General features: G+C 37.9%; 1 protein-coding gene and 1 long non-coding RNA gene across 5 annotated transcripts in view; one reads left to right on the forward strand and one right to left on the reverse strand.

Moving 5' to 3' along the window:
* Window positions 1-27,522, reverse strand: part of LOC127447372 (histone deacetylase 4-like) — a 293,038-nt gene that overhangs the window by 50,084 nt on the left and 215,432 nt on the right. For all 4 annotated transcript variants that reach the window (XM_051709200.1, XM_051709199.1, XM_051709201.1 and 1 more), the window contains 6 exons: window positions 23,889-24,095; window positions 20,273-20,459; window positions 19,076-19,209; window positions 13,912-14,014; window positions 11,835-11,881; window positions 5,090-5,197 (listed from right to left, as the gene is read on the reverse strand). In XM_051709200.1, the coding sequence (XP_051565160.1) occupies window positions 5,090-5,197; window positions 11,835-11,881; window positions 13,912-14,014; window positions 19,076-19,209; window positions 20,273-20,459; window positions 23,889-24,095 (786 nt within the window). The remainder of the gene's footprint in view (window positions 1-5,089; window positions 5,198-11,834; window positions 11,882-13,911; window positions 14,015-19,075; window positions 19,210-20,272; window positions 20,460-23,888; window positions 24,096-27,522) is intronic.
* On the forward strand, window positions 19,985-24,001 carry LOC127447392 (uncharacterized). Its single transcript, XR_007898377.1, has 3 exons — window positions 19,985-20,120; window positions 20,250-20,468; window positions 23,868-24,001. It is a non-coding gene; the product is annotated as an uncharacterized LOC127447392 (long non-coding RNA).

Consider the following 27,522-nt stretch of genomic DNA (forward strand, 5'->3'; position numbering starts at 1 on the left):
GCGTGCGGCCCCATGGCTAATGAGTGCAAAGAGGACTCGAAGTCTCTGCTAATGTCCTGACCTCAGGGATACGCCGCATTCCCTCTCACACTTACTCAAGTCCACTCTGGGCCGCCCGCTCTAATGATGTGAATGCAGCTGTCTGATATTATTATTCTTCCCCACTCCAGAGGATATTATTTTAGCCATGAGAGGGAGGCAGAGTGAGAGACAGAGGTCATTCCTGTAATACAGTACATTTTCATGTCCCCATCATATATGGGAGTCCGGGGATAGTTGTCACTTGTTATTCCAGTGAGTATTTCCTAGGGTAGAAGTCAGTTTATACATAGAAACTTTGAAGAATACACTGAAGTCTTAGCTACAAAATATCTATTGAACATTTCTACTGTTAATGCCCAGGAAAAAGATACAGTTCATTAAACACATGTTGTCCTTTTGTAACAACATGCCCTCAAAATGGTGGGGTTTTTATGAATTATGTGATGTTTTGTGGTATTAGTTTATTTCTCTTACATTAAAACTAGAGTTAGATTGAATCGGTGCCGATAGTTGCTTTTTGGAGCTATTAGTTATCTGCAAAAATCTATACCGATAATTGCTTTTTAATACCTAATTCTTATTCCTCATGAATAAACCTCATCTGGTGAAATAAATATATATACTGTATTTATTACTGTACTGTATATGCGCTATATTTCAAGTCTTTGGAAACCATACAATTGCTTTGTGAGGAAGAGACGAAATGCATGTCGTTATTCAGTGATAACCTTCCCCTCTGCCAAAGATCTAAAAAATCTAATTCATGAGATTTAAAAAAAGGGCACACCAATGTGTCGCACCATGTTTGATGACATTGATGCCAAAACGCCACCGGTTCTCTTGCATGTGTTGTAGCAACCAAATGCAATATGCCAGATCAATTACATATAGCCAGTATGGAGAATGAGATTTCATAGTTTAATAACTATATATAAAAAAAGTACACTTTTATGGTTCTTTTTTGTTTTTATTTTATTTTTTATCCTTTTGGGAGCTTGACAGCCGTGGTCACCTTGAACCGTCATTCTACACTCACTGAGCACTTTATTAGGAACACCTGTAAACATACATATTCATGCAATTATCTAATCGGCCAATCGTGTGGCAGCAGTGCAATGCATAAAACCAGCAGATACGGGTCAGGAGCTTCAGTTAATGTTCACATCAACCATCAGAATTTGGAAATGACTGTTGGTGCCATATGGGCTGGTTTGAGTATTTCTGTAACTGCTGATCTCCTAGGATTTTCACACACTACAGTCTCTAGAATTTACTCAGAATGGTGCCAAACACACACACACACACACACACACACACAAAAACATCCAGTGAGCTGCAGTTCTGCAGACGGAAACACCTTGTTGATGAGAGAGGTCCATGGAGAACGGCCAGACTGGTTCGAGATGACAGAAAGGCTATGGTAACTCAGATAATCACTCTGTACAATTGTAGTGAGCAGAATAGCATCTCAGAATGCATAACATGTCAAACCTTGAGGCGGATGGGCTACAACAGCAGAAGACCACGTCGGGCACTTTTTGACAATTATAGTGTTCCTAATAATGTGCTCAGTGAGTATATATATATATACACACACTATACTCTTCATCTGGTGAATATATAGGCTATACTAAGCTTAATTTGGTAAATACTTAAGTATAGAGCATTGTAATAGAGCCAAGTCTCTGACATTTAAAAATAAGAGTCCCTGGTGTATTTTGGGCTTGTTTACAGTGCATCCGGAAAGTATTCACAGCGCTTCACTTTTTCCACATTTTGTTATGTTACAGCCTTATTCCAAAATGGATTAAATTCATTATTTTCCTCAAAATTCTACAAACAATACCCCATAATGACAACATGAAAGAAGTTTGTTTGAAATCTTTGCAAATTTATTAAAAATAAAAAACAGAAAAAAATAAATAAATAAATCAGGTGCATCCTGTTTCCACTGATCATCCTTGAGATGTTTCTACAACTTGATTGGAGTCCACCTGTGGTAAATTCAGTTGATTGGACATGATTTGGAAAGGCACACACCTGTCTATATAAGGTCCCACAGTTAACAGTGCAATGTCAGAGCACAAACCAACCCATGAAGTCCAAGGAATTGTCTGTAGACCTCCGAGACAGGATTGTATCGAGGCACAGATCTGGGGAAGGGTACAGAAAAATGTCTGCATCATTGAAGGTCCCAATGAGCACAGTGGCCTCCATCATCCGTAAATGGAAGAAGTTTGGAACCACCAGGACTCTTCCTAGAGCTGGCCGCCCGGCCAAACTGAGCGATCGGGGGAGAAGGGCCTTAGTCAGGGAGGTGACCAAGAACCCGATGGTCACTCTGACAGAGCTCCAGCGTTTCTAGAGGAGAATCTTCCAGAAGAACAACCATCTCTGCAGCACTCCACCAATCAGGCCCGTATGGTAGAGTGGCCAGACGGAAGCCACTCCTCAGTAAAAGGCACATGACAGCCCGCCTGGATTGCCAAAAGGCACCTGAAGGACTCTCAGACCATGAGAAACAAAGATTGAACTCTTTGGCCTGAATGGCAAGCGTCATGTCTGGAGGAAACCAGGCACCGCTCATCACCTGGCCAATACCATCCCTACACTGAAGCATGGTGGTGGCAGCATCATGCTGTGGGGATGTTTTTCAGCGGCAGGAACTGGGAGATTAGACAGGATTGAGGGAAAGATGAATGCAGCAATGTACAGAGACATCCTTGATGAAAACCTGCTCCAGAGCGCTCTGGACCTCAGACTGGGGTGAAGGTTCATCTTCCAACAGGACAACGACCCTAAACACACAGCCAAGATAACAAAGGAGTGGCTCTGGGACAACTCTGTGAATGTCCTTGAGTGGCCCAGCCAGAGCCCAGACTTGAACCCGATTGAACATCACTGGAGAGATCTGAAAATGGCTGTGCGCCGACGCTCCCCATCCAACTTGATGGAGCTTGAGAGGTCCTGCAAAGAAGAATGGGAGAAACTGCACAAAAATAGGTGTGCCAAGCTTGTATCATCATACTCAAAGACTTGAGGCTGTAATTGGTGCCAAAGGTGCTTCAACAAAGTACTGAGCAAAGGCTGTGAATACTTATGTACATGTGATTTTTTTTTTCAGTTTTTTATTTTTAATACATTTGCAAAGATTTCAAACAAACTTCTTTCACATTGTCATTATGGGGTATTGTTTGTAGAATTTTGAGGAAAATAATGAATTTAATCCATTTTGGAATAAGGCTGTAACATAACAAAATGTGGAAAAAATGAAGCGCTGTGAATACTTTCCGGATGCACTGTATATTTAAAAGTCACACGTTTTTCACAAAATCTGAATTTTTCTGGTTATTATTGGGATATTGGCTGCACAATAAACTGCTTTTGGGATTTTATTCATTTTGGAATTTTGTATGTATTTTGGACACGTCTGTGCCCGTCACAGTAAGGAAATATTTTTTTTTTTAATCAATCGATAAATCGATTTTAAAAAAACTATCGTCCCTAGGGCTGCACGATAATGGCGAAAATTAATCACAATTATTTTAAAAGAGCTTGTGATTTAGTCTATCATCTGTCGACACAGCTTATAATAAACATGAACAAAATTTTTTAACTTCACATGACTGATAATTTCTGCTTGCTAGCTCATTAATATCGCAGACGGTTATGCATAATTCACCGTGACAGGCAGAAACCGTAATCGCGGTTAAAATACGATTAATTGTGCAGCACTAATCAGCCGACTAATCGGTTATCTGTCTTTCTCACCACCTTAGCTATCGGTAAAATCCACTGTCGGTCAACCTCTATTTAAAACATTCCATCCATTCAAAATTTCATAAGACCACCATGTTAGGCAGTTATTAATAATAATAATAATAATAATAATAATTGATAGCGCTTAATTATTAAGTGTCTGAGTTTGACAAAAGCATATTTCTGAAAGTGTGGTATACCCTTTTATAGAAATACTTCCTTAAATTACCACACAAGCATATATATATATATATATATATATATATATATATATATATTTTTTTTTCTCCCCAATTTGGGCTGTAGGTCCTCGTGGTGGCGTAGTGACTTGCCTCAATCAGGGTGGTGGAAGATGAATCTCAGTTGCTTCCTCGTCTGAGACAGTCAATCCGCGCATCTTATCACGTGGCTTGTTGAGCATGTTACCGCGGAGACCTAGCACGTGTGGGTTAGGGTCCACGCACAATTCATCACGTGCCCCAACGAGAGCGAGAACCACATAATAGCGACCACGAGGAGGTTAACCCAACGTGACTCTACCCACCCTAGCAACCGGGCCAATTGGTTGCTTAGGAAGCCTGACTGGAGTCACTCAGCATACCCTGGATTCGATTTTGCGACTCCAGGTGTGGTAGTCAGCGTCTTTACTTGCTGAGCTACTCAGGCCCCTATATATATATATATATATATATATATATATATATATATATATATTATATATATATATATTAACAAAAAGGTACTGCGTAACAGGAATGACCCAGAAACAGTGAAACAGAAGGAAAATAATCTAAATGGCAGATGGTGACAGTGGATTGGTGACTTTCGCTTTTCTGGCCAAGCTTGCGGCTGAGGTAGCGTTTCGAGCTGTTCCATTTTTGAATGTGATAATGGAAATATTTCAGTATGTACTGCTGAGATTTAGGGTGGGTGGCAGTTCACCCAGGGTTAGGTTACACTCAGGAATGTTTGCGTTTAGTTGAGAAGACTGTGTCTTTTAGGTCACTTCCTTTGAGCTCCGAGGATGCCACGGGACTGTGCCAGGTCAACCTGACCTCAGACACACACACATACACACACACACACACACACTTACAAAACTATCTTGTAACTATTCAAACCAATTTGAGAGAAAAGTCATGTTTATAACATTTCTGCCTTACATCTCTTTTTATGTTCCATGGTAGAACGTAAGTTGTACAGTGTTTTAACAATAAGAGGGTGAATAAATAATGACAGCATTTATTTTTAGGTGAACTATCCAAATGTGTCTGAAAGAGTGTCTTACCCTCAGCTCTCCCGATGCAACCTTAAAGACCAGATCCACCACAGATCCCACAGCCAGACGAGCAGCACTGGAAGAGTGAACTTCATTCCAGATTGTGTCACTGTCAACCTGTTGATACACACAAACACATTCATGTTGCTTTTAGGATAGGAATTCACTGGTACTGTACCGGTCCAGTTTTGGGTTTGATACTGAGCTCATGTACTCACACTTATTGAAATACTGCAAAATATACCCAAAAATGGGTCGGTTCTAAAGGGGTCAAAAAGGGAAAGGGGAAGGTCACGTGTACTGCCGTTTTCTCACCGCTAACAGACATGTAACAGACTACATAGGACAGAAGACGTTTGCTCAAGCAGACAGCACAGTAGGACAGCAAACAGACCCAGAGAAGGTTCGTACACAGCACAGTATGTGAGGCCTTATGCTAAATGGTGTCCAAAAATCCTCTTTTGTACTGGAGCTTGATTGCTGAACAAGAAGAGAAAACAGTATACCATTGACTTCCAAGATTGACACACAGACCCACAACACGCACACAAAGAAGTCAGATGCTCTTTTGACACTAAAGATATGTTCCCTGCGATGTTGCCTTCACAAGGTTTTGGTCATCTTAAAGGGATAGTTTACCCCAAAATAAAAAATAAAAAATCTGTCATAAATTACTTGTTTAGTGCTGAAAACAATGCAAGCACTCAGGAACATGCAACAGACTCAAGGTAAATTTCTGGTTGCTTCTCACCCAAACCTGTCATATGGCTTCAGAAGACTTGGAATATGATGCATGAGTCACATGGACTACTTTTAAGTTTAAAAGTGAGTCACTATAGGGGCCTGGGTAGCTCAGTGGTAAAAGACGCTGGTTACCACACCTGGAGTTCGCTAGTTCGAATCCCAGGGCGTGCTGAGTGACTCCAGCCAGGTCTCCTAAGCAACCAAATTGGCCCGGTTGCTAGGGAGGGTAGAATCACATGGGGTAACCTCCTCGTGGTCGCTATAATGTGGTTAGTTCTCGGTGGGGCGCGTGGTGAGTTGAGCGTGGATGCCGCGGTGGATGGCGTGAAGCCTCCACACGCACTATGTCTCCGTGGTAATGCGCTCAACAAGCCACGTGATAAGATGCGCGGGTTGGCAGTCTCGGACACGGAGGCAGCTGGGATTCGTCCTCCGCCACCCGGATTGAGGCGAATCACTACGCCACCACGAGGACTTAAAAGCGCATAGGGAATTGGGCATTCCAAATAAAAAAAAAAAAAGTCACTATAAATTGCCATTGTATTAAAATGACGGTCTGCGATATTAATCAAACCATCTCTTTTTGTGTTCTGCAAAAAAAAGCCATACAAGTTTGAAACAACATGAGGGTGAGTAAATTATGACATCATTTTCATTACTGGGTGAACTATTCCTTTAAGTGAGATTTTGTGGGTATGATGCACACATAATGTGACTGTTACAATGTCGATGGTCAAATAATAATTAAAACAATATTCTGAGTTCAGTACAAGTTAAGCTCATTCGACAGCATATGTGGCATAGTGTTAGTTACCACAAACATTTATTTCCACTTGTCCTTCCTTTTAAAAAGAAGCGAAAATGGTAGTTACAGTGAGGCAAAACGTCACAACAGTAATTGATCCTTAAATTTAGGCACTTTGTGTATGACAAATTATACTATTAAATACAAAATACTATATATTTTATGGAATGCAGCTTTAATGGACCAAAAAGAAAGTGTCATTCCAGAGGACACAAGTACTGTATGTTCAAATGTTTATTCAACAGAACGGGCAGACAGGGTGAGACGGGTGTTTATTCTGTAACACGAAAGGCAAACAGAGGGATAAACCTGGATAGGAAAGGGGGGGGATTCCCAGTATGCTTAAGAGACAGAAAACAGCCATTCATCAGGCATCACTGATTATGCACACACACGACTGCCCTACAGCCTGCAATTACTGTGCAAGTGAACACACATACACCACACATCCACGCTAATACTAGAGTACAGTGAACTTAAATAGGTTCAAGGGTAAAATAGGGAATAATTCATGAGATGCAAACTATTCGGTCTTTCGATCAACAGGTGCTCAAAGTGATCAGACTTTTTGGCTGTCAGAAGATTAAACAGCCAAAACAAATCCAATAGACTTGCATTAGAGGAGGGACCCAAGTCATTTTTGGAAACTAGAATATTATAGAGACTGGGTGGGCTCTTTTGACATACACCCAATAACCACCCACAACACCTTTGCATCTTGGTGGCAAGTTTTGCCCAGGCACACAGCACTATAAAAGAATCCAGTTTCCCTCTATATTTTGGATCGAGAATTTATTGTACAGTGTAACCTGTTTCTTGGTGCCAATTACAAATAAGACTTGTCTTGAACATCTCCATCCTACAGAATCCCTTCTTCTTTCCACATCATCATCATCACGCACAGTATTTAAAAAAAAAAAAAAAAACACACACAAGAACATTGAGTCATTCCCGTTAAAGAGCTTCTAACATTTTAGAGGAAAGATTATCAGAACAGTTTCTACAACAGCTCAAGCTGGGGGGTTTAGCCAACGCTGGGTCTCCCTAACAGCATACATATTCTACATCCATTTATGAATTCGGCTCTCAATGGAATGAGCGCTCAAGGGCAGCATAAAAACCTCCAGTTTTTTCAAGCTCCGCCAAGAATGACTTTGTCACGAATTATGAACCTGTGGTGCATTTTAAACAGAAAACATAATGAATTGCTAGGGAAATGAGAGTGACAGAAAGAGAAAGAGAGAATGAAACAGAGCAAGACTGCAGGATGAAGGAATTTATAATTAAGTGTAGAAATAAGAGAAAAATGCTCTATTCCAAAACTTAGAAAAGTGCCTCTTTAGGCCACACGTGACGTCCTGAGGAGAAAGCTTTTCTATAAGGTTTATTCTATTTTTTCTATTTTAGTTCAAAAATTTGTTTTAAATTAATTTTCATTTATAAGTAATTTTCAAAATTATATTTTAATAAAGGATATCCAAATTCAGACAGCATCACAAGTAATTGCAAGTATATGCACTGCACTGAGCTCAGTAAAATTAAATTAAAAAAAAAAAGATGGTGGATGAAGCAAGACAAATGTTTATTACAGACGTACTTATATTTCATTCAATACCAAATCGATTAAAAAAGATAAAAATTAGGACTGTCATTTTAACGTGTTAATTCAGTGAGATTCATTATATAAAAAAAGAATGCAATTAATCATGTACCTGGACCATAATAAGAAATATACAGTATATTCCTACCATCAGAGAAATGAAGTACCACCTGTTTTCAGCAGGGGGCAGTAAGCTAAACTTTGATCTGTATAAGTAGCGTGCAGCTCTCCAGAGAACAAACCGCTAATAATGGGAAGATATGATCATACGAAATAAAGACGAATCTTTATTCAATTCATTTTGTTCATTTGTTGCGTGACAGCTGAACAGGCTCTACAGGAAACCGAACTGATTATTTCACCTCCCGAGTTGGTCTTTGGGTAGAAGTCTTTCGTTTCTCTTTAAACGTGACAGGCACATAGATAACCATAGGATCAGTACAGGAAACAGAATTGATTAGTTCAGCTCACGAATGGGTCTGTACAGAGCTTATATGCGGCTGTCCTGTGTTAAATGAATGAAACACCAACATGGATTTTGCACATGCGTGGCTATGACAAAATGAACAAATCACTCTCTGAGACCACTTGTTCGAGTTATACAAAAGATTTGTTCGACCCATCACTGCAAACCACACTCGGGCTTGCTTGACAATAGCAACAGCAGTTCTTGCGTTCAAACACAGCTGGATGTAGCCCAATGCTGAATGCAAGGACCTCGAGAAGTTTCAAACTATGTTTTAACTTGACACAGTGACCTAAAAACACCCTGTTTATGACACGATGCAACCAAAGTGAGAAGCTCCAAAAGCATTTGTCTCACACGTGTACACCAAGGCATGCTTAGAAAAGCCCTTATAATAAATCTATCTCGGACAGATTGACAAATTCATTTGCAAAATGGATTGCTGTGAACTGTAGGCCAATGATAGGCTTTTGTTCATTAATATTGAAATAAAAATGATATTGCCTTTTAAAGCCACCTTTTGTATTGTCTTATCAATGCTTTACTTGTCTGCCACAATAATGTGATGCATTTTAATTATCTGAATTAGTTTTGCTTTATTTTATATATATATATATATATATATATATATATATATATATATATATATATATATATATAATTATTTAATATTGATATTATATGTTATATGAAGGGCTCTCAGCAAATATTTATATATGCAATTAATTAGATTAACTGGCATATCATGTACTTAATTCATTTAAAAAATTTAAATGATCAACAGCCTTAATAAAAAAAATAGTTCTATTTAAAACAAAAATCTATTTTAATTAATATTTAACCCCATATTACCAAAAAAGCCAAATCTTTTATTTTTTTTATAAATAAATGTAATCACGTTTTTCATTTAAACTGCTTGATGAGGACTTTAAGGCACTGCAGACATTTCTGCATAATTTTTCTGTTACAGCATCATTTTCTGTGAAGCTGCTTTGAAACAATTGTGTTGTGTGTTGTGAAAAGAGGTATACAAATAAAAATTACTTGACTATTTGTGTGCTGTTTTATGATTATAAGAGCTTTGCGTCGTTAGCTTAGCAACATGCTAATGCTGCTGAAATTAAACATTTTACCTTTAATAAAAGAGTTTTGCACAAAAAAAAAAAAAAAAAAAAAAAAAAAAAAAAAAAACCAGGATCGTGTCTTAAAGAAGCCAACAAATTTGAGTTATGTTTCTGTAATATTTAATACCTCTTATTTCAGAAGGGAAACTGACCATAGTCAACACACAGTTTCAGCTAATTCCTTTGTTGTCGGCAGAACAGAGCTCTGAAACATCATTAAAGTGAGCTTCAACCTTACTGCAGAATAAGCTATGCGCCAGGCTTTATAGTCAAAGCCTAGCTTGCAAGCTTACATCTGAAGTATATATCAGAACTGCATAGTTTTATTGGCAACAAAAATTACCAGGCATGAACACTTGAAAGACAAGGTGATAGAAAACATTCAGAGCTTTAATAACAGCATTTGGAGCGTAGACCCTGAAAGCCCACCACCAGTTTCGCCCATGCGTGAACATGGTGCAAATTAAGAGAATGACATTGCACACACTGAGGTCTGGGAGCGCAGATCTTAGGCAGGGTTGGGGAGCATTTTGGAATGAACGAGCACAGTTTATCTTAAGTCTGACAGGCAAATTTTCAGAGCGGAGGCTTGCTGGAGAGATGCAGGAAGACAACAATTTTGTTTCATTTCCATAAAAGAGTCCAGAGCCCTTCTGTTTCCCACCACTCAGCTTGCAGAATAAGTTTTAACTAGAAAGGACATGTGAATGGTGGATGATGCAAATTGTTGAATCAGCGTTTTGTACTGATTCACTGAAAGGGACAAATGAATCAAACTTACCAACTTTTATGCCATTTTGCTACTGAACTTAGTCTTTCAGAGACACTATTAAAACATCTGTGTTAAACCCTCATACGTCTTAATGAGTCGTGAGACAAGGAAAATCATGCAACTAGCTTAACAACACGCTGGGCAAATAAAAAGAACATTAAAATAACTGCGATTTTGGTGTCTTGTTGCATTAGCACAAATTTAAAAAAGTTTGACTTTCAAAAATGTGTCTCTAGACCCCCCGTGTAATTTTTTTATGGCATAATTGTATTACTAATTGTCCTAAATAATCATGTTAAAATGACAGCCCTTTAATGTTCAACTATATCAATGCACCACACTAATAAGTGAGAATACTTTGCGCACTACTAAGCTGAAGTGTGTAATATCTGCGACACTAGCGCAACTAAAAGGATTCGCAAAAAGTCAAGTTTTCTTCTGTTGATCGAACAAACAGATAGTCCCGCCCCAACTCACACTGTTAGTATGGATGGGCCGCTCAAAACAAACAGAGGACACATTTTTAGAAGTTTTTGAGAAAATTAACCAACAAATAGCTTGCTTACAGTTGTCTTTGCATATTAAGCTGGAATAAGAGAAAGTATTTCCACACAGAAAATAGCTTTAATTTAACTGCATTATTTTATAATTATTTGTACTAAATCAACAAATAAATTAAACTGACAGCCCTAAAAGTTTCTTTGATGTGCGACTATATCAATGCCTCCACAAAAATGAAGTGATATATGTTGCATACTTTTCGCATTAATTTATAATTAATTGTACTAAATCACATTAAATTGACAGCCCTAAAAAGTTCCTTTAATGTACAACTTTATAATGTCGCCACAAAAATTTGCATAGTTGCCTACTCATCACATGAATGACTCTCTCTCCATTCATAAGAGCAAACCACTCACAGAGCGCGTTTGAATCATTCCCCTACTCCAGGAGAGGGTTGAGGGTCATGAGAGGGGAATAGCAGAATAAAAGGGAAGTGGGGATGAGAGCTTCCTGTTCCAGAGCTGTGAACGAGGGTGACTGACACTGTCCACTCAGCACTGTAGAACAAGTCCATCCATTCATTCATCACCATCAGAGAATACACACACACAGCGCATACAACTTGTTTATGGAGAACATCTGGACACAATTACCAGCTCGGCAGAGGCGACTGGACTTCGGGGGAGGGAGAACAAACAGGGCTGTTTTTTAGACACAGAAAAGAGAAAAAGAAACTAACCCCGATTCCTCCGCACGGGAGTCTCACGAACATGGGAGTCCCCGAGCCTACAGAGGGATAAAAAGAGAGAAATCAAACATTTAAATGTATGCATTTTGGAAACGCTTTTATCCAGGCAACTTACAATGCTTTCAATCTATACATTTTATCAGTTTGTGCGTTCCCTGGGATTCAAACCCATGACCTTAAGCATTGTTATTGCAATGCTCTTCCAGTTGAGCTACACGGAAGGCTTGTTCAATATAAATATAAGGATTAGGATGTACACATGCACTAGATGGACTTCTGCTAGAGCGTTGTGTTTCTTAAATACTGCTTCAAGTATATATATATATATATATATATATATATATATATATATATATATATATATATATATATATACACACACACACACACATATATAAAGAAATACCTGTTCTCTGTTCCATTTGTTGTGCTGCGACTAGCTTTTTTAGCTTAATATTGCATCTGTGTGAAAGGCCCCTTATGGGAACCTGACACTACACAACGGGGAAAGATATCCGTGCAAATCAATCAATTTAATGCCAGTGGGAATTAATTAAAAGGAAAAAATTTCTATCCTTGGTCAGTTGTTAGACAACTAATCAACCATTGTGGCCCATCCCTACAAACCAAATTTAGTGAGGTTTAAGCTTAAAACAAGAAAAGCTATTTGAATTTGAAGCTTCAAAAAGCAAATAAAGGCAGCATAAAAATAATCAATATGACTCCATTGGTTAAATTCATGTATTCTGAAGTGATATGATAGGTGTGTGTAAGAAACAGATCAATATTTATGTCCTTTTTAACTATAAATCATCACTTTCACTTTGTCACTTTGCGATTCACATTCTTCGTGCATATTGCCACATATTGGACAGAAAGGAGAATTTAAAGTAAAAACAGACTTACATATTGAACTTTTTCTTCCCCACACATATCATATCACTTTTGAAGACATGGATTTAACCACTGGAGTCTTATGGATTACTTTTAGGCTGCCTTTATGTGCTTTATTGACCTTCAAAGGTCAATGCCACTGTATGGACCTACAGAGTTATTCTTCTAAAAATCTTCAATTGTGTTCACACACAGCTGGGATGGCATAAGGGTGAGTAAATGATGAGAGAATTAAAATTTTTGGGTGAACTTTCCATTTAAATTTTATGTTGTTTCACATCAAAACCTATTGTGTACCTTCAGAAGACTTGAAATATGATGTGCGAGTTGCATGGACAACTTTTATAGTGCTTTTGGGTCCTTTTTTAAGCTTTAAAGTGAGTCGCTATCAACTGCCATTATTTCGAAAAGACAAACAGGTATATTCATTAAAACATCTCCATTGGTGTTCCACATGAGAAAGAAAGTCTTACTGGTTTGTAATGATAACAGGGTGAGGGTGAACTATCCTTTTAACAAAATTGCAGTAATTCACCATTTCTCAATGACGCAAAGCCTTGATTTATTAAAATTGCCCTATTTTTTAAATTCCTGTGCTTTTGAGGCAACGCAATCTGTTGAATAAACGGCCTCAATCAGATCTAACGTGAAAGGTGGAAATTGCAAAACAAGTAGTCTAAATTCTGCTATTTTTTCTCTGTACCCTACAAGTGTGAAATCTCAGTGTGTATGCGTGTGTATATCTTTGAAGCATGCGATTAATCGCTGAATAAAGGGGGCTGGAGCTGAAGTCATGGAAAACTGCATGTGTGGCTGTTACTGGCAGAGAGGTGGCGGCCTTGACGAGCAGATTCAGATCAAGGCCATGACTGAGTTTGGGATGTGAGGGAAACAACAGGCCAAAAAAAGATAGAAGTGAATTGCAGCAGTTTGGAAACATGCGGTAAGGCGGATCTGGCAACAGAAGCGTAAATAATGTGGATAATTGCAGAAGTCCAGGCACAGTGTTACACGGGCTAATAACTGAGAATGCAAACGCAGGCTCTAACTGTCACAGAGAGAGAGATACAACAATGCACACATTCACAAAATGCATTTAAATCCAGCCTGTGGCCTAGTCCGGTGTGTATGTGGTGTATTTGTGTGTGGAGTGTGTGTGTGTGCGCACACTTACAGTCAAGTTTCTGTCGGAGTGGGTTGGTGCCATAAAGCAGCACATGAGCTTCAGAGTGAACGGTCTGTAACTCCTCCAGAGTGGCTTTCCTGCTCCGAATACCCTGGGGAGGAGAGAGAGAGAGAGAGAGAGAGAGAGAGACTCAAACTGAATTATTATTGTATTCAGATAAAATGCTATATTTAATTTGACACACACAAAATAAAGGCTGTGAAGGACAGAAGTACAGTCCATTCCATTTTGACACCATTTGCTCACCCCTCATGTCTTTCCGACCTCTTAATATGAAACACAAAAGGAGATGTTAGTCAGAATGTCCGAGGTGCTCTTTTCAGTACAAAGAAAAGCAAATGAGGATTTTTACTATCAAGCTCAGGTAGAAAAAAAAAAAGCACCATAATATTATCCTAAAAGTTGCACATATGATTTGTGTAATGTATTCCAAGACTTTGCATGAGTAAGGTGTTGTTAAATGGCTGATAAACTTCTCCTCTGACTAGCTCTCAAATATCATTTGTGGCTACGTATATACAAAATTGCCACATCATGATGGGTCATGTGAAGTGAGAACCAGAGGCGTTTCAATGACACGTCAAATGCCAACATTTTCTAATTGAACAAAAGCATGAATGAGATCTGAGAGCTTTGGTGGATAATATGGCTCCAGAAGACTTGGAATATAGCACACGAGTCGTATGAACTACTTTTATGATACTTTTATTGTTGGTTTTTGGAGCTTTGCAGTATAAAACCATCAATTTTTCTTGTTTGGAAAAGAGAAGCTAAAAAAATATTCCTTTTGTATTCCACAGAAGAAAAAAATATATATAATAATACAGGGTCAGAACTACATGTAAATGAGCAAATTCATGACAACGTGTTTATTTTTGGGTGACCTTTTCCTTTAAGGTCCTACGCCACTAGGGATGTCAAAAGTACCGGTAATTCAGTTGATATTAAAATAAAATAAACAATTTCACGATACCAGTATGCAGTACCGGTAGTACCGAGCACAGACTAAAATCGATAGCCGCACACTGTCTAATTGACACAAGACTATTTCAAATACACGCATTTCACATATTTGGCCCAAATAAATTATGCACAATTAATCTAATAAAAATCGTGATATGTCCTCATATGACTATTAAACTGCAAAAGGATGCGATTTAATTAAATCGATAAACTGTCTGCATGTGCTGTGCACTTTATAGTGAATGTGTCAAGTTACGTGCTAAAATTACTGCATTGACAGCATCACGCACTGTTCGTTTTGTAATAGATAACAGAACCGAGCACTTATTCACTGTGAAGCACATAGCGCATACTATGTTTATATAATTAAATTGCAGAATTTTGCACTTTAATAATCACACTGGGGCATTTAAACATCTGCTTATCCGGAGGTGTGAAGCTACCTTCAAAAATACACACAAACTGAAAAGCCTTCACGTCTAAATAAATGCACGATTCAACTTGCGACAGAAATATGTTAATACCTTAGAGTAAAATGTAATATTCACTAAAATGTATATTCATAATAATAATAGTTATAATAATATCATAAAAGCAATAACTCACAAGCAAGAAAGCTGTTGTACTGATTGACAAGTTTTATCAATGCTTTCATTTATACTGTGATGCTCTGTTGTGCAGCACTTTATTTGACAAAATAAGACCAATGTTGCTTTTCAATTATGCAGTAAGGATCATTACAGAAGAACTTTATTATAAAAAATAAATAAAAAAAATGGTATGTTGAAAAGCAATTTTTCTAGTTTCATAAATGTATGAATGTATGTTTCATAAAAATAAAAACACTTCAAACAATGTTTACTTAATTGAAAAACATGTGAAGGAAACATGCAGTTGTTTTAATTTATAATTTACATTGATATTTCACTTTTTAAATGTTTTTCAATTCAAGTGAATAGTGATCAGACCTTTTGAAGCTCCAAAAATCACATAAAGGCCACATAAAAGTAATCCATAAGACTTCAGTGGTTTAATCCATAAGCAATTTGATAGGTGTGGGTGTGCAACAGATCAATATTTATGTATTTTATTTACCATATAAATCTCCACTTTCACTTTCACATTCTTTCATATTATGACTTATATATTGATCTGTTTCTCACCAGACCTATCATATCGCTTTAGAAGACATGGATTAAACCACTGGAGTTTTATGGATTACTTTTATGTGGCCTTTATGTGATCTTTGGAGCTTCAAAAGGTCTGATCACCATTCACTTGCATTGTAAGGACCAACAGAGTTGAGACTTTGTTTGTGGTCTGCAGAAGAAAGAAAGTCACACACATCTAGGATGGCAGAAGGGTGAGTAAATGCATTTTTGGGTGAATTATCCCTTTAAAGGCTAAAAAAAAGTGTGTTCAATAGCATGTTATGCATTTTGTTGTGGTATCGAAATTGGTATTGAGCATTGTGAAATTTGACTGGTATTGGTACTACTGACTACTGAATTGTTTCTCTCATGACAACACTATATGCCACATTAATTTTTACAGCCCATGTTTACAGCAGTTTGTCAACTTGAAGATGCATTTTCTCTTTTCAGTGACTAAATGATCAACATTCAGGTACACAATGATGGTACAACATACTGAAAAGGCTGTGTGTCTGCTTCTCAGAGCCTTTTTTTCCATGTAAAATTAAATATGCTGTCTATACTGTAAGGTCTGTAGTTTTCTGAGCAGAGTTTAAACAGTCCCATTGTCGACAACACTACCAACAACACTGTTAAGAGCCGGGCCTCACATGCCCACAGAACAAAGACTTCGGCCCTAAGAGGTGCCGGCACTGCTGGATTTGCAATAATGCCATTTTCCTTTTTTAATAGCTCTGGCCTTTGAGGCCAAAAGCATCCAAACCAGGCACTTGTGGGACCTCTCTAGTGGAGCAGACGCCAGCCGCGGGGTAGAAGCGTAGGTGACACCTGCGTCAGTACGTACTAGCTCTCAGATTTAACAGCAGGGGCAGTTAAAAAGGGTCACCCGGGGCCCCGGTGCTGCCTGGCAGCAGCTTAAAACAACCCTGCGCTCTTTAAGGGCCCCCCTGCTGTAGATTAGGGGGTATTAGAGTCATGACTGCCTTTAATTGAGGCCCAATTCACTGTTTCCATCTCCCAGAACAATAAACATTCCCACCAAGGAGTAAAAAGAGAAAGAAGGCGCTCTGCAGTGCCATTGTCGTGCTTGTTTACTTGTTTGTTTGGAGGAAAACAGAGACTGCAGCTATGCGACTGCATCTAAAAGGCCTGACGCAATGGAGCCAGCGTGGCAGGAGAGATTAGATCCAGCGAGAGCTATTAGGCACTGTAGATCGGAGTGTATGAGATGATCAGAGGGCTCAGGAATTGCCCTCAGCAGGTGGAGGCAAAGATAAGGATGCCCGGATGAAATATGCAGGCATTTTTCACTTTATCAGCACCGATGAGAAAAGTAGACTTTGACTGGTAGCTGAAAGCATACCTAAAGCTGAAGAGTTAAAATACTTTGTCCTATCCCTGCTTAATATGCAGAGGCAACTATAAGTAACCCACTTGTAGGTTAATTTTCTTGAAAACTTTAAGGACTGTGTCTCTGTGGCGTTAGTTTGAGCGGCCTGTCCAGCCCAACACAGCAACGTTGGCTCAAACAATGGCATGAGTTGGGGGCGGGACTGTCTGGGCGTATTTGGAAAGCTGCGTGCAAACAATGTTTATTTTTGCAATTCCTTTCAGTGGCGCAAAAATTACACACTTCAGTTTTAAAGCGATAGGTCACCCAAAATGGAAATTCTGTCATCATTTACTCACCCTCAAGTCGTTCCAAGGTTGTTTTTTGTATGTGTGTGGAACACATAAGGAATGTTGTGCAGAATAACAGCCTCAGTCACCATTCACTTTCATTATACAGAAAAAAAGATGCAATGCAAGTGAAAGTTGACTGAGGTGTCTTTCTGCCTAACAAAAAATATTCCTTTAAAGGCAAAAAGGGGACAAACCAAAGAATTTCTGAAATTCATTTAAAATGTTTAAATTGAACTTTAAACTCGAATTGTTATGCCAATAACATATGCTAATACGCAGTAACAAAAAAATTTAAATACATTCGAAAAATTAAAAACACAAAGATTTTTTTTTACTTTTGGACCCCACTGTTACAAGCATTAACTATGTCCAAATCTGCATACTGTCAAAGTATGTACTGCATTTGATAAAGAACATACTTCTTGACCATTAATAAAATATGTTCTTTATTTATGCAGGTGAGTAGTATGAATACATTAATGAACAGTGTGTGCACTATTCTGTGACCCGAAAGTAAAATGTAGTATCAAAAACAACAGAAACTATTTACTATGATTTTGTTAAAAGAGTACAATTTAACCACAAGGAACAACTTTCTTGGAATATATAGCACTTACTGTTATATACAGCATTTATAGCACTTACTGGCTTATTTTCATGAGCACTTGACTTTACACTCAAATGAAAAATTAATAATAATAAATAAAAATGTAACAAATATTTTTGCACTCTAATGGCTAGTACTTTTCTGATGCAACTGAAACTTAGTAATGCAGCACTTTTCGAGTTACTGTCTCCTTAAGATGAATCGTTAATGTTGTATCCTTCCTCATTTTGTAAGTCGCTTTGGTTAAAAGCTTCTGCTAAATGAATAAATGTAAATGTGCTGTTGAAATGAGCCACCTGACTAGCGGTTCTCTAAATACTTTAATTCAGCGTTTTTAATCTGATGTTTCCTCAGTTACTGTGGCATTATGGAATAGTAAATTGTCCAGTAGATGCGCACTTCAGAATCTCACCAGATGTAGTAAGTAATCCAGATTTTTCTTATTTACAGTTTTATGAATACTGAGGGTTCGGACGCCCTACTCCACTTACATACTGCTTTTAGCACACTATATATAATAGTAGGAAAGTATGCTTATCCAGACTTTCTCTCTTGGCTAATTTTTTTCTCAAACACACTTTTAAACATCATTCCCCCTTCTCCATTGAGTAAAACACTTTGAGTGCCTCAGTTTATTCATAAAGTTTCATCAACTGGAGTATGTGACTGGATTTGTGATGGCTCAACAGCACCCTCATCCGGCAGCCTGTGTTCAGATGTGAGTGACCGGGGTGGGTTGCTGTACCTCACACTGGCCGCGCAGTCCTGTTTCCTGCAGTCGTGACCAGATGCTCTGGATGCGGCCGGCGTGCTCGGGGTGTATGTTACTGTTTCCACACATACACTGGTGCTTCTGCATCAATGTGTCATACACCAGACCTGTAGAGACACAAACACATGGACAAGCTTGTTTAGTCCTCTAGGAACGGTTCACCCCAAAATAACAAAATCTTTCATCATTCACTCTCCTTCATGTCGTTCCAAACTCGTATGACTTTCTTTCTTCTGTGGAACACAAAAGGAGATTTTAAGCTGTATGTTAGTCTAGCGGCTTTTTGTTTTCTACAGAAGAAAGAAAGTAATACAGGTTTGGAACAACATTTAGGCGTTTTTGGGTGTACTGTTCCTTTAACAAACACACTCAGCTGGGTGAATCTCACAAAACCTGTCAAGAACATGTCCAGCTCATATTGCAAGCCAAAATCAAAAGAGAGAGAATTTTTTATTTATTTATTTTGCATTAAGAAAATTATGCTTATTTTTTGGGACAGTTACAAAAAAAAATATTTTGATTTATTTATTGCATTTTGACATTGTTTTCATGACAAGCATACTCCTATCATTCATAATACTATTATAATTATTTAAATTGTAAAGTCTTTAAATAGTTGACATGACCTGTGGTGTGACGTACTTAAACTGTATTTTGCTTTTTATTTCAAAATTATTATGCATGCAGATTTTATGACCTCATTAAGTGACAAACTACATGGAATATTTGTACCAATAAAAATGCATGAAGCTCGATTACACTTCCTGCTTGACGCATATTTATATTTTTGTCTGTTCTCATCCAAAACCAACTGGATCACTTCAGAAGACATTGATTAAACCACTGGAGTCATACGGATTACTGACTGTATCTCCTTTTTGGAGCTTTTGAACTTCTGGTCAACAATCACTTACATGGTATGGACCTACAGAACTGAAATATTCTTCTAAAAATCTTTTTTTATTCATTTGTGTTCAGCAGAAGAAAGAAAGTCATTCATATCTGGGATGGCATGAGGGTGAGTAAATGATGAGAGAATTTGTGAACTATCCCTTTAATAGTCCTAAAGACAGGCTTCATTTTCTTTATGCAAAATAACATTTCCAATCTGACCCCGTTTAATTTTGGGGTTGAAATATGTATCTAGAAATAAGATCGCAGCAAACTAACCGGTGGTAAAGCGTGGTTTGGCCGGAGGTTCCTGCACTACGATGGGAAATGTGGCTGATGCTGGAGAGGATTGTGCTCTGGACAGGGGTCGATGGCCTGGGAAAGTCACTGACAGCCCGGCTGCTTCCATTGACGCCTGATAGTTCCTCAGCTGATGTATCCTCTGTTGCTCCAACAGGAGAGCTTGCTGCTCAAGGTCAGAAAAATGTATCAAAAAATTTAAATAAATAAAAAATACGTATATATGTTAAATTCATAATCATACTGCTGGTAAACAATGGCATATGATGTAAAATGCTGTTGATTAGGGGCCAAACCCCAAAGTGTGTGGGCAACTACTGTATCTGTTAGTTTTCTTTTTAAGGGTCCAATCACCGAAGGTGCTGAAACCTCATTGTATTTATACTGATTTTCTTATTAGGGGTTCAAGTGCAAAGCTTTGAAACCCTATTATTTTTGAAGGGTTTCACTTTTGTTTTTATTATTATTCTCTACTAAAAACTGATCGTGGAGCCCAAACAGTAAGGCCTAGCCAGTACTGGTGCCGCCACGACTGGTAAGGGGTGCAACGGATTCTCTGCTCAGTTCAATATTTTAATAGCCACCAATGCTACAAGTATTGGTAGTACCAAGTCATGCGTGCAGCTGCATTCACAGTGAGACAGAAGCGCTCTATAGAGCACGCACAGAAATACGCATGCAAGTGTTTGAAAGCAGCTAGCTGTTGTCAAATAGCGCATGGGTAATGAGTTGATTCAATTCAACTGAATCAACTCATTACCCATGCGCTGTTTGACAACAGATAGCTGCTTTCAAATGCTTGCATGCGTATTTCTGTGCGTGCTCTATAGAGCGCTTCTGTCTCACTGTGAATGCAGCTGCACGCATGAACAGTAAAATGCACTTCTTAGTCGAAATGCCACTCTTGACGCAAAATTAATGCAAACATGGTCATTAATGTATTTTAAGAGTGTAAACAGATGGGACAAAAATCTGTGCAGTCTTGATGTGATATCAATGTAAACCCAGTGAGTTGATGTTAACACATGAGTTTAAGCAGAGAGGAAAAAAAATTGTACATCTCAAAACGTTGGATCTATGGAATGTGTTAATGCAGCCTGATAGAGCTGTTTAGATTGTAATCCTAAAACCAGGAAGAGAATTAGCATTTTTGAGCCATAGGACTTTCCTATGGGTTTTTATAATGGTGGTTTTGGATTCATGAGTAAAATAAGGACTGTGGTAAACATTACTTGAAGATACTTGGACGCTTTGTTCTACATACATTACACACAGTCATACCCTAAATGTGAATTTTGAAGCTGGCGTGTATAAAAAAAATAATAAAAAAACACTTAAATCAATTGAGAAATTTCAAAATGTCCAATTTTGTGTGCTGACTCTCAGCTCGGTATGTCTCTTTAGCACCTATCAAGCTTGTAGAAGTGTAGCGCAGTGGTAGGTGAGCTCTACTGGAGTTCTAGAAGGTACTAGTTCAAGCCCAGCTTGGGGCAACTTGTAAACCTTTGAGATTTGCAATGTACATCATATCCACTCTGTGCTTTCTTTGAGTTATGCTTAGTGTAGGACACATGCTACCCTTTGGGCTTGGCCCTGATAATTGCTGCTGGCAGCTATATTTTGTTTATAATTTCAACCCATTAAAACTATTATTTACAAGACTATCAAAAGTCTTTCTCGCATAACGACAAAACTTCATCTACTATACAGTATATCAGCCAAATAGATGAATCAGTATAATTTGCAACAACAATGTTCAATACATCACAGAAATTGAAACATTTAAAAGAAATGTATGATGCAGTGGCGAGACAGAACTGGCCTCAGAGTTGGGCCATCCTTATTACTGAGCCCTGAAATTCATTAAAAGGGATCAGATTCCCATATTGTGTGTGTTTAAGGCAAATTAAAGGCAATGCTGTTTTTTCATTTCATACAGCAGAGCATCAGGTTTTTTTTAAATGTCCTGAAGTTACAAAATTAACCAGCAGATGGCACTCCATACATACGAGTAAAGTACCACCAGCAACACTTTAAAATGCAGAAAATATGTAATATTTTAAAAACAGGAGGAATAAAATGCACATGATTGCAGGCACATGCAGAGGGTGTCTACAGAAGATCAAACCTCTGCTGCCCTGTAAAGAGGAAAAGAGCTTGATCTAACTGATCTCACTGAACACAAATTCTCACCTTCTGTTAATTTTTAAAGCAAAGAAGAAAAATAAAAAAACAATGATTAAGCAACATGGTTTATTGCAACTTTGGACGCATTAAAGGGATAGTTCACTCAAAAATGTAAATTATCTCATAATTTACTCACCCTCATGCAATCCCTGATGTGTATGACTTTCTTCTGCCGAACACATATGAAGATTTTTAGAAGAATATCTAAACTCTGTTTGTCCATATAATGCAAATGAATGTTGGCCAGAACTTTGAAAGTCCAAGAAGCATATAAAGGCAGCATAAAAGTAATCCATGTGACTCCAGTGGTTAAATCCATATCTTCAGAAGCGATATGATAGGTGTAGGTGAGAAACAGATCAATATTTAAGTTATTTTTCACTATAAATTCTTCTCCCTGCCCAGTAGGTGGCGATATACACAAAGAATTGCCAAAAACAAAAGAGGAAAAGTGAAAGTGAAAGTGAAGATTTTAAGTAAAAAATAACTTATTAATAACAACACCTATCATATCGCATCTGAAGATATGGGTTTAACCACTGGAGTCGTATGGATTACCTTTATGCTGCCTTTATGTGCTTTTATGATTTTCAAACTTTTGGCCACCATTCACTTGCATTGTATGGAGCTACAGAGCAGAGATATTTATCTAAAAATCTTAGTTTTTGTTCAGCAGAAGAAAGAAAGTCACACATTTGGGATGCCATGAGGGTGGAGTAAATGATGAGAGAATTTTCGTTTTGGGGTGAACTATTCCCTTAACCAGTTTTGAATGGTAAAAAAAAAAACATTTTAAAGGGGTTGTACAAATCACCTATTTTAATCAACACATTATACAGTGCAACAGTGCCCGTTCACTTTTTCAGTCGCCTTCGTTCTGAAAATATTTTGCTCATTCATTTCTTCCACAGGAATTTCATAAAATCCTTCATAAAAGAGCTCACCCAGCTCTGAGGTGTATCACATTATAAACTTTTGTTTTAAGCTAAAAAGTATTTGAAAAGACAAACAAGACTATGTACTTCACGTCTTTCGTGAGGGAATGAAATACAATCTCAACAAGCATTGTGGTTGACATACTGTAACTTAAAAATGAACTGGTGTATTGTTTCTCTTCAGGATCATGGTTTGTGTAGTTCTTCACCACAAATTCTGCTATTAAACATGGTTAAAATAAATAAATAAATATTGGCTTTATTAGAAGCATATACCATCGATTAGCAATCTCGGAGCTCATGGTAAGTCTGTCTTTAAAGGTTTGTAACCAACCATTAAAAATACATTTCCCTATGAATAAAAGAAATGGGACTTTTGCTTCGGAAGCCTGACTGTTGCACTCTACACACTTCATTGTGCTTTACAATCTACCTAAACAATTTATTTTCAGGAGTGTCTCTCCCATCCTCACCTGTCTGAAGAGCAGCTCTTCCTCTGCCTGTCTCTCTCTCAGTTGGAGCTCTTCATCCTGTTCATCTGGAGGTTCCTGTTTGATGGTGACCCCATGAGGAAGACCCTCTGCGGAATCGGCTAGCCCCTGGTGCTCCCTCAGTTCCTCTTCCGTCTCCTCCGGGTGGCTCTCGTGCTGTCGACTTGGCTCGCTTGGCTTCGCCATCATCTGAGAGAGATTGGGAGACCCATATCAAAATCAGAATTGCAATTCATTTGATGATTAGAACTCTAACAATTATACATTTTTGGGCTGATGATTCATTGTCATACAAATAATTGAATTTAACGACTTAATTGACTTTTTTTTCAGATTAATTAATGTGTACGCTTAATACACACACAGCTTAAGAAATCATAATTTATTCACAATTAACCTGGACACATATACGATTTATGATTTCCATTTAAAGCTTTTTAAAATAAATACTGCACAGATTAAATTTTAATTCATATTTAAAACATATACACACCTTAAAGCAACATTAATAACAGGGTGCAATGTGGTTAAAGGCCCCCTTAAATGGATAGTTCACTCAAAAATGTAAATTCTCTCATCATTTATTCACCCTCATGTCATCCCAGATGTGTATGACTTTCTTTCATCTGCTGAACACAAATGAAGATTTTTAGAAGAATATTTCAGCTCTATATCTTTAGAAGTGATATGATTGGTATGGTTGAGAAGCAGATTAATATTTAAGTCCTTTTTTGCTATAAATTCTCCTCCCTGCCCAATAGGTGGCAATATGCACGAAGAATGTGAATCGCCAAAAACAAAGAAAAATTTGAAAGTGGAGATTGATAGTAAAAAAGGACTTAAATATTGATCTGTTTCTAACCCACACCTATCATATCCCTTCAGAAGACATGGATTAAACCACTAGAGTCTTATGGATTACTTTTATGCTGCCTTTATGTGCTTTTGGAGCTTCAAAGTTCTGGCCACCATTCACTTGCATTGTATGGACCTACAGAGCTGAGAAATTCCACTAAAATTCTTTGTTTGTGTTCAGCAAAAGAAAGCCAGTCACACACATCTGGAATGGCATAAGGGTGAGTAAATGAAAAGATAATTTTAATTTTTGGGTGAACTATCCCTTTAAGGACCATTTTTGTATTTATTTTTTTCCTGTTAACAAAGTGAATGATGATCAAAAAAGTGAAGATTTATAGTAAAAGGACTTAAATATTGATCTGTATCTCACCCACACTTATCATATCACTTCTGAAGACATGGATTTAACCACTGGAGTCTTATGGATTACTTTAATAATGACTTTATCTGCTTTTTGGAGCTTTTGGAGTTCTGGTCACCATTCACTTGCATTGTATGGACTTATAGAGCTGAGAAATTCCTCTAAAAATCTTTGTTTGTGTTCAGCAAAAGAAAGTCAGTTATACACATCTGGACTGGCATGAGGGTGAGTAAATGATAAGAGAATTTTAATTTTTGGGTGAACTATCCCTTTAAGGACAATTTTTTCCCCCGTTAACAAAATGAATGATGAAAATTCTTTATGAAATTGTAACAGAGCAACAAATTTAAGGCAAATATATAGTACTAAATCTTATATAAAGTAACATAGTATGTATAGTATATAGTGATGGTGTATATCTACATTACAGCCAATGTGAGCCCACTTGGTAGTTTAAAACTGCATAGTTTAGAAAGCCTTTTGTTCCAAAGATGAAAGTAGGCCGAATCTTAAACCGAAGTGTACTTCATGAGAAAATAACTTAAGAACACATATCTGCAACACAGCCTGACACAAACATGCAGATCCTCTGTCAAAAACAAACAGAGTTAAAGCTACAGTAACATTAAATAATATTCGTGAGACAACAGTAACAGAAGAAGCGAATCAATGTGAGGAGAACAGATAGAGAAGAAACGCTGGCCTATGGTGGCCTCTCTTCTCTCGGCCTGAGTTCACACTGTGACAGCTGTGGCCAACCATATCACCACGGCAATGACAGCTCTAGCCCCGCCCTGCCCTCAGTAAACACACACACACACACACACACACTTGAGAGTGGTAAAAACACAGCCCCCTGGCACTGAGCCGAGGGAACATAATTGACGTCAGAGCGCTTGGCAGTTGCCTCATCCCTGAGCTTCATTCCAAACAAGCTTTTCTTTTTTTTTTTCATTTTGCACTCTTTGTTTTTCATTTTACCCTCACTGCAACTCAATGCAACTCCCTTTAGCACAGTGAATATGTCTGATTTTAGGGGGTGTTCACCACAGGAGAATAACACTCATTTTGGAAAATGACCAGGGTGTCATAAACAGCGAGATGCAGCACAACGGTCAAAGCCGCCCATCGTGCATGTGATTTATATAGAAAAACAACTGAAAAACTGTGCAGATGATCGCAAAAACATGTTTGGTGTGAACGGCCCCTTTAGAGCATATGGTGTGGGGTTTTTTTTTTTTTTGTCCTTTCTGGAGCTTGACAAATTATTAGTAAATGTAGAGCCACAAACAAATTCACATCAAACTAGAGCATCACATCACACCAAATATGACATCTTTGCTGTTTTATTGATCTAATGACCCATGTTGACATGCAGAAAACCACATGCGAAGATCCACAACTGGTGCCCTCTCACATCTCTTCCGTGAACTTTTAAGGCACATGAATGGAGTCCTATCTAAACAACGTAAATGCCATTGAAGCATTAAATTCCTTTGACATCTGCTGAGCAAAGAGGCCGAATTCTTGGAAGTGCAGCATTCAGTGGTGAAGCGATCCACACCCAATGATCTCATTCTACCCAGAACGTGTGTGTGTGCAGGCACGGATTAACCCCATAACTAATCTATATTGCGCATTTGCGGTGGGGGGAGAGCACAGGCATTAGAAAACAAACCAAAACCCCTGTAGGATAATGAGACGACACCAGTAATCTCTAGAGACCTCATCACACACTCTATGAAAACACAGGAGGAAAAAGAATTGTGATAATTCCCTCCACATGCATCTGCTTCATGATCAAGAGTCCACATGGAATATACGTATGCCTACAGAAAGCTCTGCAGATTTCCGCAGATTTTGAACGCTTGTTCAAAAGTTCTACACATCCATCCGACCCATAATGTTTTGTTATTTTAACTATGTTGGCTAATTTAATGATTCTTTCAGTTACTACTAAGAGTGTAGTACTCTCAGCTCTGTACTTTTAAAGGGGTAGATAGTTCACCCATTAATTACAATTCTGTCAACATATACTCACTCTCATGTTGTTACCAAACCTGTACGATTTTCTTTCTTTCTTGGAACACAAAAGGTGAAGAATATCAAGCTCTAAAATGACAAAAATAAATCACCGTGATCATGTATCATGTATTCATGTATCATGAAAGTAGCCCATATGATTAATGCAATATATTTTAATTTGTCTGAAGCCATGCGGTAGCTTTGTTTGAGAAACTGACTAGGGATTGGCATTTTCAAGTAATTTTGTAGTTAAGTACTCTTAGTAATCGTTTACTCGTAAATTAAAATGTCAGTTAAAAATATATAGTAATATACATACGTGAAATTTATATTTAGTTTTACTCACAAACGTTACCAAGAACGGTATTAAAA

Source organism: Myxocyprinus asiaticus, chromosome 10 (assembly GCF_019703515.2).
Source record: "Myxocyprinus asiaticus isolate MX2 ecotype Aquarium Trade chromosome 10, UBuf_Myxa_2, whole genome shotgun sequence".
In the NCBI taxonomy this organism is placed as follows: domain Eukaryota; kingdom Metazoa; phylum Chordata; class Actinopteri; order Cypriniformes; family Catostomidae; genus Myxocyprinus; species Myxocyprinus asiaticus.